This window comes from Zalophus californianus, chromosome 8 (genome assembly GCF_009762305.2).
Source record: "Zalophus californianus isolate mZalCal1 chromosome 8, mZalCal1.pri.v2, whole genome shotgun sequence".
NCBI classification, from domain to species: Eukaryota; Metazoa; Chordata; class Mammalia; order Carnivora; family Otariidae; genus Zalophus; species Zalophus californianus.
Window position 1 is genome coordinate 6,724,621 of NC_045602.1, and position 12,706 is coordinate 6,737,326.

A 12,706-nucleotide genomic window follows, 5' to 3' on the forward strand; every position below is an offset into this window, starting at 1 on the left:
ATCCCACACTAAACCTGTCGTTGAGGGCGCGCGTGGGTGTTTTGTGTTTTGTTTTGTTTTGACATAGCTTAGCCTTATCTTAAGAGACTGAACTCTACACACGTCTCTTGTCAATGGCAAACTTATTTGCGTTTTTACTGTCTTCAGAAATGCTTTTCTATCTGCTGACATCCCGTGGGTCGCGGAGAACGGTGACTTTCCCTCTGCTGTGCAGAACTTGTCCGCGTCGCTGTGGTTTTAGGGTTGCTGAAACCTCCAGGGCGTGGAAGGCTTAGTCAGGGGACACCCTAGGGCGAGGGTACTGGCTCACCATTAGAATTAGAATAAAGATGCACATTTGGATTCCTGGGGTCTCCCCCCTCCCCCACGGCCTCCCCTTCTCCCCCCACCCCCCAACCCCCAGCCCCGGCCTCCTCTCCTCCTCCTCTCCTTCTCCCCCGCTTCTCCCCCGGCCTCCGCTCCGTTCCCCTCCCGCCCCGCGCTTACTGTACTCTATTTACCACCCCAGCTGGGCTCGCGCCCGCCCCGCCCACCCCACGGGGATTGGCTGCGAACGCGGAAGGACCGAGCGCTCGCCCCGCGCCAGCGCCCACCAATGGGGACGCCCGCGCGGCCTGATGGACGCGCCGCTTTCCACCAATGGGGACGCAGGGAAGCCGGATCGTATGCCCCCGGCGAGTGCGGATAAAAGCCGCCCCGCCAGGCTCCCCTCTTCATTCTGAGCCGAGCCTAGTGCCGAGCGCAGGAAGCTCCGCAGGCGGCGGCGGCCTGAGCTCCTAAGCAGCCCGCTCCCTCCCGGTCTCTCCTTTCCCCGCGCGCGGTCAGCATGAAAGCCTTCAGTCCAGTGAGGTCCGTTAGGAAAAACAGCCTTTCGGACCACAGCCTGGGCATCTCCCGGAGCAAAACCCCGGTGGACGACCCGATGAGCCTGCTGTACAACATGAACGACTGCTACTCCAAGCTCAAGGAGCTGGTGCCCAGCATCCCCCAGAACAAGAAGGTGAGCAAGATGGAAATCCTGCAGCACGTCATCGACTACATCTTGGACCTGCAGATCGCCCTGGACTCGCACCCCACTATTGTCAGCCTGCACCACCAGCGACCTGGGCAGAGTCAGGCATCCAGGACGCCGCTGACCACCCTAAACACGGACATCAGCATCCTGTCCTTGCAGGTAAGACCTGCTCCCGGTGTCCCCGCCTGCTGCCATGGCCGCAGTCCGGGACTTACAGATGAGCTAATTAACTTTAAAAAAAAACAAAAACAAAAACAAATCTGCTATAGATTGAGTCGCGCGTGAAATTGCTAATAAGTTCTGACACGTTAATGCATTTGTCTTTGATTTCTGAATTGTAGCACAAACGTGTTTAATGAAAGTTGCTGTTCTACGGGCTACTTAAAAAAAAAAAAAACACGCCCTTTCTCCTTAAGATTGTCTAACACCGCCTTTTATCCCCTTTCTCTTGCAGGCTTCTGAATTCCCTTCTGAGTTAATGTCAAATGACAGCAAAGCGCTCTGTGGCTGAATAAATGGTGAGTGTTTGCTCGTGCCTCCCGTTGGTAAACTGCCTCTTGGAGTGTGTGCGCGCGTGTTTTTTCATTTGTGTCGGGGGGGAGGTACTTGTGTATCTGCAAAATTTGGGGTTTAGTAAATGAATGTGTACTTTAGTATGACCCGTAGCACATTGTCTGTGTATACTGCAGATGAAGGGGCTCCTGGCTCTGGTTACTCAAGATCACAGAACATTTTCCTTTAAAAAAAAAACAAAAAAACAAAACAAAAAAAACCAACCCAGTAACTTATTATGAAGGCGGCTGAGGCAAATGTGTATTGGCTTCTGCCACATGTACTGCCCTGGCTCTTCTCTCCTATTGCTCTGGTACTACGAGGTACTAACCTCCATCTAATTAATCTTATCACCACAAATTCCATAGAGATCCTCCTTCCCTAAAACTGGAGCCGTCTGAGATTCGGCTAGCCCAGCATTGCTTCCCTGTGCCTCAGACCCTGTGATGTGGGATTCCGACTGCCCTATCTGTTAACTAAAGGGCTGTTTTCAATCAAATAATTGTTACAAGAAGCAGACTGGCGCCTGTGAGCACTGCTGTTGGAGATCCAAATAGGAGATTGCGTTGGGAAGTTTTTCCCTTGAGTCTCTGCTATTTTCATGTTTAATTTTCGCTGTCGAGGCCGAGTGTGTGTGTGTTGCATCTGGACGCCAGGGTTTGCCCAATCTTTGAGTGTTTGGTGGTTAAATGTTCAAACTGCGGCTTCCTCCCGGCGCCAGTCCGCCCGCCTCTGCCCTTAGGTTCCATTCTCCTAAAACATGCCTCTCCCCCAATCTTTTGCAGGTGTTCATGACTTTTCTTTTTCTTTGCACAACAACAACGAATCCACAGGATCTTTTAAGGCGCTGAACTTCTTATTTTTCAACCATTTCACAAGGAGAACAACAAGTTGAATGGACCTTTTTAAAAAAAAAAAATGGAAGGAAAACTAAGAATGATCATCTTCCCCAGGGTGTTCTCTGACCTGGACTGTGATATTAGTTATTTATGAAAAAGACTTTTAAATGCCCTTTCTGCAGTTGGAAGGTTTTCTTTATATACTATTCCCACCATGGGGAGCGAAAACGTTAAAATCACAAGGAATTTCCCAATTTAAGCAGACTTTGCCTTTTTTCAAAGGTGGAGCGTGAATACCAGAAGGATCCAGTATTCAGTTACTTAAATGAAGTCTTTTGGTCAGAAATTACCTTTTTGACGCAAGCCTACTGAATGCTGTGTATATATTTATATATAAATATATATATATATTGAGTGAAACCTTGTGAACTCTTTAATTAGAGTTTTCTTGTATAGTGGCAGAGATGTGTATTTCTGCATACAAAGTGTAATGATGTACTTATTCATGCTAAACTTTTTATAAAAGTTTAGTTGTAAACTTAACCCTTTTATACAAAATAAATCGTGTGTTTATTGAATGGTGATTGCCTGCTTTATTTCAGAGGACCAGTGCTTTGATTTTTATTATGCTATGTTATAACTGAACCCAAATAAATACAAGTTCAAATTTATGTAGACTGTATAAGATTATAATAAACATGTCTGAAGTCAATACCTGAATTCTGAATGGTTTTTAAGATCTCTCTCTCTCTCTCTCTCTCCACTTCTCCATCCCTCCCGCCACCCCCCAAGCCTTAGAACTTGTATGCAGAGAAACTCCTTATCAGATATGTGGTCAGTGCCAGCACTTTGGGGCAAAGGGCTACTGCTAGCATTTCAGGAGAGCTGACCCAGCTGGGAAGGCTGTAAACAGAAGTTTCTCTTAGTCCTGCAGGGAAATATCAGTTGTATGCCTTGGGGCTGAGTTTCAAACCAAGAAATTGCTGCGGCAGTGACTTCTAGGAGTCAGATCATCCAAAATAAATGTGGAGTCTGGAAGGACTACTTGTCTGAGTAGGTGTTAAGACACTTCTGTTGGAGGATATGAAACTGCTTGTTAATCGGAAGGGTAAAGTCCACAGAATTCAGGACATGATTTAAAAGATTTAGGGGAAGGGCAGAAAAGACCCCTGGGTGTTCACTGTTTGCCCGTGGGAATGAAAGCTGTAAGAGGGCCCTGAGCTCTCAAGCTTCACCGGCGCCTCCTCCACCTGTAGCTCACCCGGCCTCTGGGAGACAGGGCTGGGGCGGAGCCCACTTTCCAAGACAGGTGGCTGTTAGATCGCCCTTCACCCTTGACTGCACCCCTGGACTGCCCAGGGAAGGAGAAGAGGGAGGGAGGGAGAGGAGAAGGGCCTTCTAAGTCACAGAAAAAGTAGCAGCGCGCTATTTCCTCACCTGGCAGTTTTGGACCCCGCTCTAAAACACGGTAGTTCACATGAGCACGTGCTTAAAATTCCTAGGTATAAAATTCCTAGGAACAACATATGTTCCCAAATTGGAAGACATTTCCTTAGGTGTGTGAGGGTGGGGTGGGAGGTTCTGGAAGGCTGGTCCGAGGTGGGTGGGAACCGGAGAAGGAAGGTGGGGAGGACAGGCGGGTGGGGATGGGTGCCTCACCTGGGGCCACTTTCTCAGGCCCAGCCCAGCAGGTGTTTGGGTGGCGCCACCTTGTCTGCCCCGGCGGCGGTGGCGTTTCCGGCCCCGACAGGGAATCCGTACGTCAAGGGGAGCGCGGGGCCAGGTGTGGAGAGGCGGCCTCCGGCCGGCGGCCCAGCCTCGCCGGGCTCCCTCATCCCCTGTGGCGGTAGCGCCCCGAGACCCTCCTTCCTCCAGGGCGGGCGTCGGGGAGCCGGGCGGGGCAGCTCCGACGCCACCCGCGCCACCGCGCCCTGCCCCGCGTCCACGCCGCCGGCGAGCACGTGCCTTGACCCTGGCGGTCGTCGTTGTCGATAATCATACCCCGGGGGACGCCGCTCTGCTGGCCGCACCTGGGCGGGGTTGGGTCATCCCGCGGCGGGCCGCCTTTCAGACCTGTCACCTGATGTCTGGCCACCTGTCCCTGGGCGCCCCGCACCACGGGCCGCCCTGCGCTGGGCGGTGACGGGGAAGCGCGAGGACCGGTCGCTGCCCGTCCGCCCCCACCCCGTCCTTTCCTCCGGGGGCGACGGGATGGGGGCGCAGACCCCGGCCCCTGGTCGCTCCGGGCCTCGGCGACCCGCGCGTGAGAGGCTCAGACTCCGACGGTGGCGGGGGGGGATCTTCTGCAGGGGCTCGTGGGCTTCCCGAGGAAGCCGTGCGGGCGGGACGGGGCCCCTTCGAGCACCTGCTTGGTCCCTGGAAGCCGGGACCGTTTGCCACGTTTGGACGACGACCCAGAGTAGCAGCGGCGTCCAGGAAAAGCTGCACCTTTCGGAGGAGGCTTTGCGCGGCGGAGCTCGGGCGGCTCTTCGGAGTCCGGCCGGTGGAGGCCGGGCGCCACCTGCTGGCCGGTACGAGGAAGGCGGCTCGCGAGCGCGGGGTCCCGGGGCGCTGGGAACCCGAGGGGCAATGAGCCGGAGCATAGGGGAGAAAACGCCTGGAGAAACAGCCTTTTGCAAATGAACGTTTGTGAAAGATTGCCTCTCGAATGTGTACAGTCCTTTCCACGTGTGAATCTTACTTCGTCTCTACTACTTCATACCTTAGATAGGATCCCCTTTTGCAAACTAGTGTCTACTACCAGTTCTACACTCGGGGCTGTCTTGGATTTTAATACAAGTATCAGACATCACCCCCAGGCTCAAAGAGATTATGACTGGTTTGCGGAGAAAAATGAATTGTGAAGTCAAATGAAAGCCGGAGCGTTTTCCCTTCTCTTTTCCTTACATTTATTTTTCCTGAACTGCTTAATGACATTAACTAGGACCTCCACTGTTGCATTAAAGGAATATGGGGTGAGAGCCGGCATCCTTGTCTTAGTCCAAATCTTGATGAGAATAAGTCAGACTTTCTCCATTATGCATGACCTGACTCTAGGATTTTGTTGTAATATATAGTCTTGATCCATTTTGTGAAGAACCCTTTAATTGTTAGGTGTTTTTTTGTTTTGGGGGGATTTTGAAGCACAATTTGGGAGCAAATTTGGTAAAATATTTTTATTCTATTTACTGATCCTATTTTTCTCTAGTGTATTACACTGATTTTTCTGATATGAACGAGGCTTGCATTTCTGTAATAAATCCTACCTGAACATGACGTATGATTACTTCTCATATACACTGTCGGATTCTGTTAGCCAATATTTTACTTGGAATTTTTGAGAATAAAATAGAGCCTGTGGTTTCTTTTCTTGTGCTGTCCTTATCTGATTTTGGAATCAAGGTCAAACTAACCTCAAACAATAAATGTGCAGGTCAGTTTACATTTAATTTTAGTTCTCAAAGCCATGGATAAATCCTCGAAGGTAGGCCAACACGTGGTCTCTCCCTTCTATCGAAACTGGATTCACAGATGTGAAGGGAGTGACCAAGGGCACACAGCAGTCTATGGACAGACTCTATCCAGGGTTTTACTTGAATGGTGAAGGGGCTTCTGAGGACAAAGATGTAGAAGTTAATAGGAAAGAGCATTCTTGTCAATAAAAACCTGTTTCATGGAGCTTTTGGTTGTTGTTCAAGGATAATTTTTTATGGGGCTTTTCACATTGTGGGTGTGCTGCTCCCGAACTATCCAAATCCCTGTTAGCCTGGCTCACCACACACCCTTCCGATTTCTGACGCCTTCTTCTCCTGGAAAGGCGCCTCCCAGCCCCTGAGTGTCTTTCTGAGTGATGGTTCTGCTCAGGTTTTGAACGTCTGTTTGCTCATAAAGATCATCTGAGACAGAGACAAGATTTGTCGAGCCTAACAGGTATTTTGCTTAGTGCCAACTATTGAGAGCGAGCAGAACATCAGCATGATGACACGTGCATGTCTGGGGGCCCCTCCTGAGGGAGGGTGCCAAACCCAGCATGGGGGCATTGGCCCAACAGGAACTAGAGACAAGGTTTCGCTCCCCTGTGAAGCAGGACATTGGAAGTGAGACTGCTCTCGAAGGCCTGCAATCTGAGTTACAGTGTAGACTAAAAAGAAAATTAACCCTCATCCAGGAGGGTCATGGGAGGCCTATCTGTCCCTGGGAGCTCAGAAGGGGAGAAACGCCTCCCTTGAGAATTCACAGCCACAGACATGCCCCTCTGGGGAATGGAAATTTAAATGTATACTGCCCTGTTCATTTGAGAAATTCTAGTGCTGATAAATTAATATAAAAATCGTTCCTGGTTGGTGACACCCCTGGGGTGTTTGGCAGGAGCAAATGCAAAACTTCTCCAGAGAGGGAAGCCCTCGATACCGACCACACAAAATTCTCATATTCAATGGCTTGCTGAAAGTAGGTTTACAATTAAAAATCTTATAACCTACTGAAAACCAATTTACAGTGAAAGAATCGGTAGATACGACCAAGAGAAAGATTAGATACCAAAGAACTGCAGACTCTAAGGTAAGGGTAACTAAAATGATTTGAGAAAAGAAATCAAAGAACTAATTAAAAACATCAGAAAAATCACAGGGTACAGTCACTGAAATTGAAAACTCAATGGAAGGTTAAAACCCAGATTTAAAACTACTGGAGCATTTCTAGATGCTAACAATGAACAGTCTGAAAAGGAAATTAAGAACACAATTCCAGGAGGAGCCTGGCTGTCTCATTCAGGAGAGCACATGACTCTTGATCGCAGGGTCCTGCATTCAAGCCCCACGTTGGGTGTGGAGCACACTTTAAAAAAAGTAAAAATAAGAAAACAATTCCATTTACAATAGCATCAAAATGAATAAAATACTTAGGAATTAATTTAGCCAAGGAAGTGAAAGACTTGCACACTGAAAACTACAAAATGTTGCAGAAAGAAATTAAAGAAGACATAAATAAATGGAAAAACATCCTGTGCTCATGAACTGGAGATTTTAATACTGTTAAAAATGTCAATCCCACCCAAAGCAATCTACAGATTCAGTGCAATCCCTGTGAAAATCCCAGTGACATTTTTTTGCAGAAATAGAAAAATTCATCCTAAAATTCACGTGGAATCTTAAGGGACCCTGAATAGAAAAGCTATCTTGAAAAAGAAGAACAAAGTTGTAGAACTCACAGTTCCTGGCCTCAAAACTTACTATAAAGCTATGGCAATCAAAGCAGTGTGGTACAGTATAAGGACAAACATATTGACACATGGAATAGACTAGAGAACCCAGAAATAAACCCTCACATGTGTGGTCAAATGATTTTCAACAAGGATGCCAATACCATTCAATAGAGAAGGGCCGGTCTTTTCAACAAACTAGAGATCCACATACAAAAGAACAAAGTCAGACCCTTCCCTAACACCTTATACAAAAAATTAACTCAAAAAGCATCCAAGACCTACACGTAATGGATGAAACTATAAAGGTCTTAGAAGAAAACATATGGCATAAACTTCACGACATTGGAATTGGCAATGATTTCTTGGATATGACACAAAAGGCACAGGCAACAAAAATAAAAATAGACAAAAACAAAAATTGGACTTCATGAAAATTTACAACCGTGCCTCACCAGACACCATCAACAGGGCTGAAAAGCAACCCAGAGAATGCGAGAAAATCTTTGCAAATCGTAGATCTGATAAGGGATTAATTGCCAGCATATATGGAGGGCTCCTAAAACTCAACAACAAAAAACAAACAACCCAATTCAAAAATAGACAAAGGACTTGAATAAATATTTCTCCAAAGAAGATCTATGAATGGCCAATAAAACATGAAAAGAAGATCCGCATCACTAATCATTAGGGGAATGTAAATCCAAACCATAATGACATTTCACACTCATTAGGATGGCCACTATCAAAAAACTGAAACAAAACAAAATTTAAAACAAAACAAAACAGAAAATAACGAGCATTGGGAGGATGTGGAGGAGTTGGAAGTCTTGTGCACTCTTAGAGAGAATGTAAAATAATATAGCCAATGTGGAGAACAGTATGGCGTCACCTCAAAAAAATTAAAAAGTAGAATTACCGTATGTTCCAACAATTCTATTTCTGGATATATATCCAAAAGAATTGAGGCAGGGTCTCAAAGAGATATTTTATGTCCACGTTCACAGAAGCATTATTCCCAATTTAGCTAAAACGTGGAAGCAACCCGTGTGTCCATCAACAGATGAGTGGGTAAGCCACATGTGGTTTATAGACATACAGTGAAATATTAGCCTTAAGCAGGAAGGAAATTCCAACATCGGCTATAAGATGAACTTTGAGGACATGATACGAAGTGAAATAAGCCAGTCACAGAAAGAGACGTACCATGTGATTCCATTTATATGTGGTACTTAGAGTGTCAAAATCACAGAGACAGAAAGTACAGGAGTGGGTGCCAGGGGAAGGGGAGAAAGGGGGAGCTTAATGGGTGTAGAGTTTCAGTGTTGCAAGATAAAGGAATCCTGGAGACGGATGGTGGTGACGGTTGCACAACAATATGAACATCCTTAACACCACTGAATCGTCCACTTAAAAATAATTAAGATGGTAAATTTTACGTTATGTGTATTTTAGCAGAGAAAAAATTTTTAAGCTACTAGAGAGAGCGTTAATGAACTGGGAGATGGATCTGAGGAAATAACCCAAAATACAGCACAGAGAGATAAAGATCTCACAGAGATGAAATCAAGGTAGGACACATGGGAAATCCGACACGTAAGGCAGACTTTACTGAAGGTCGTGCAACAGAGGGGAGTGCATGACAGCAAACAGGTGACTTGAACTTGAACGTCAGACATGTCCAAATATCAGACAAGCCTTTATTCAAGCTAATGTGCCACACATGCATACGTCCTAAAAATTGAAAAGTACAGGTCCAACAACACAAGTGAAGGGGTTCACAGGTAAAGTAATACAACAGCCTTTACACACACAAATAGGTGGTCTGTTTCATTCATAGTAAGATCAGTACACACGGAAACTACACCAGATACCAGTTCTCACCGAGCAGATGGACCACTGTCCAAAAGTGTCCATACATTCTGTTGACAAGACGGTGGGGGGAACAGTCTTGTCCATCGTTCATGATAAAATGGTACGGCCCCTATGCAGAGGAATTGGACACCAGCCAGCAAAACTATGTATGCATTTACTCTTTCACCCGGCTGTCCCATCCAAGGAATCTATTGCAAAGTGACACTTGCAAAATATGAAATAATCAATGCTCCCAGTTAATAGATTCGGCATTATTTTTTAATAGCAAATGACTGGACACCACTTAAATGTCCGTCGGTGGGGGCTGGTTCGAACATCTATCGTACATCCGTGATGCTGCATTGTGAAGAGTAAGAGCTCTCTCTATACACTCCCGTGGGCTTTCCAGGGTATAATGTCGAGTGGAGAGAGTGTAGTGCAGGGCAGCGTATGTAGCAGGCTAACTTTTGTGTCAGAGGGAAGGTATAGGGGCACCTGGGTGCCTCAGTCGGTTAAGCATCCAACTCTTGATTTCGGCTCAGCTCATGATCTCGGGGTCGTGAGGTCGAGCCCCGTGCCAGGCTCTGTGCTGAGCATGGAGCCTGCTTGGGATTCTCTCTCTCCCTCTCCCTCTGCTCCTCCTCCCCCACTTGTGCACTTTCTCTCTTTAAAAGCAGAAGAAAACTATAACATACACATAGAGATTCATATCTGTTTATATTTGCAGAGAAATAAAATGGGAGGATAAACCAATTGAAACGGTTACTGAAGGAGGAGGGACAGAACAGGGGAGAAATGTGACGTCTCTAAATGTATCTTGTTATATAGTTTTGATTATAATATAAATGTTTTTCTAAAAAATTAAAGAAAGAAGCAATACATAAAATTTTAAAAATAATAGAACAAATGGATCTAATTGTATCTCAAGTTGGTGATATACCCATACCAAGCCAACAATTATCCCAGCCGACTACCATGGAACACAGTAGTTTTACTCAACATGCCTGGTGATGTTCTAAGGACAAAAAGAGCTGTAAAGAAATCATAAAGTTCATTTAGTTGTCATATTGTTGGTAATAATCTTGGTATTGTTATTTTTAAACTGGTAAGTATATATTGTAAGGTAAGCAAAGAAGGAATTACGTTTAATGGTATTAGGGACCAAGATGTTCATGTAAGAGAAATTAGTTACAAGTAAACGTTAAAGAAGAAAAAAAGCCCCAAAACCTTATATTTGAACTGAAAATATCAATTTAAACTTTTTCTCTTAAAAAATATTTTTCTAATGTTCCACCAAAAATGCCTAGAAGCAATGGTAACTTGCAGTAATAAGAACCCCCTTATACCAGTTTGCATTCTCCATTACCACCAAACCCTAGAAGTAAGCAGGTTCCTTGGAGAAATGGCTGACTCTCCGTCTAGGACAGGAAGTAAAAATAAAAACAAAAATAAAGAGGAGACAAAAATAGAATAAAACTCTCTGGGTCCCAGTGAAGTCTTCTAGACCACCAACTCATTTTAAAAATGGATAATTAAGGGGAAATAAGAAGTGTTTGTCCTGGGGGTGCCTGCGTGGCTCAGTCAGTTAAGAGTCTAACTCTTGATTTCAGCCCAGGTTGTGATCTCAGGGTCGTGAGATTGAGCCCTACATCGGGCTCATGCACTGGGCGTGGAGCCTGCTTAAGATTCTCTCTAACTCTCTCTCTCTCTCTGTCTCTCTAAAAATAAAAAGACAAATAAAATTAAATTTAAAAACCATTTGTCCTGCCTTCCCAGTATAAGCTGTGTGTCAGAAAACCGTAAGAGAAAGACAAAATTAGCAAACCACCATTCACAGCCCCTCATGTCACAATGAACGTAGAACTAAATGTGTGACAACTAATGTAGCTACTGATTCAGGCAGTGGTCATCGATGTTTAGTGACATCATTAGGTGAAAGACTGACGGGGGACTTTATAATGACATGATCAGGCTGTTTATGAGGAAATGCTTACTTGGAACTCTGAGTTGGTCACTACAAATCCAGACAAAGCATCATGAGATGCATCCCATCAGAAGGACACAGCATAACTTGTGAAATATTTTTAGGAAGACATTTTTTCCAATAACCCAATCTGAAATAACATAAAGCCTTTCGATCTAACTTCTGGTCTCTGGGAAACAGGGGAGAGCAAGTGAAACGGGGACCGAGCAGAAGTCCAGAATGGGGGCTTCCTCACAATGGCCCAGCTTGGTCAACACATCAGTGGCATTAAAGCAGCGCTCGTGGGGAGGACGGGACAAGAGCTGTCCTTGATTAAGACAACGTAAGAAACTCAACAGCCAAATGCAAGGAACGGGTCTTGTTCAGCTTCCTAAACTCTAAACAGGCCATTGTTTTACACAGTTGGAGACCTTTGAACGAACACTGGGCATTAGATGATATTACAGAATTAGCTCTGTTGATGTGAAGCTGGGGTATTATGTTACATAGGAGAATGACCCTGCCTTTTAAGATGCGCGCTCAAGTATTTACAGGTAAGGCGACATGATGCCGAAGAATCGCTCTAAAATACTCCGGAAAAAGGAAAGGGGAGTAAGGCAGGTGATCGATGCACAGCAAAATGCTGACGGGCACAGGGCTGTCCTCTGTATTGGGAAATGCTCATGATTGGTAAGTTAGAGAGACAGTCCTTTCTCCAAAGGCTCTGGCCTCCTGCCATGTGCATCCTCGTTCCCTCCCTTGAGGTTGACCTTGACCTACAATGCAGTTGAATTCTCCTTCCTCACCTGGTTCAGCTGCCTTTGCCCCCACTGAGAAGAGACGCCGCTCTGTGCGCCCAGGGACACCCGGGTCTCACCAAAAGGCAGCAAAGAAAATCTCTACGAGTCCCAGAAATGTCTTCCCATCCTGTCTCTCCTCCCCACCGTCATGAGCAGAGAACAGTATGTGTATTTCCACATATATGATTATGCCATCCTTTTAGAATACGGTCTTCGTTTTAAGTAAGCTTCCGCCTAGAGACAATGCTGTGAGATGTATTTTACACATACAGTCTTCTAAATAAGTTCCGTCAGTTCTGGAAGAAAGTTCTTAAAAACTCACACATTCCTTCAAACTTTTATGTCTCAAAAAATCCTACAGAAGCACTGCAAGCAAGGAAAAAGGAAAGGCCATTCTTAATGTTCTAATTTTACCAGAATTTGCCAAAGCCTACCGGGAGGAAAAAATATTCCAAAAATGTTAACTGAAACTTTAATCCCCTA

At 45.6% G+C, this 12,706-nt stretch overlaps 1 protein-coding gene across 1 annotated transcript; it reads left to right on the forward strand.

Annotated features, from left to right (window-relative positions):
- The first annotated feature begins 696 nt into the window (after positions 1 to 696).
- Positions 697 to 3,118, forward strand: ID2 (inhibitor of DNA binding 2). The gene is made up of 3 exons (XM_027624153.1): positions 697 to 1,174; positions 1,470 to 1,533; positions 2,353 to 3,118. The coding sequence occupies exons 1-2, from the start codon at positions 827 to 829 to the stop codon at positions 1,524 to 1,526; spliced, it is 405 nt and encodes a 134-aa protein (XP_027479954.1). The 5' UTR covers positions 697 to 826; the 3' UTR covers positions 1,527 to 1,533; positions 2,353 to 3,118.
- The last annotated feature ends 9,588 nt before the right edge of the window (positions 3,119 to 12,706 follow it).

Bases quoted from the DNA above. Each gene is read 5' to 3' on its own strand.
- ID2 (XM_027624153.1), top strand. From the start codon at position 827: ATGAAAGCCTTCAGTCCAGTGAGGTCCGTTAGGAAAAACAGCCTTTCG. The intron at 1,175-1,469 runs GTAAGACCTGCT...TTTCTCTTGCAG, and splicing joins TCAGCATCCTGTCCTTGCAG to GCTTCTGAATTCCCTTCTGA.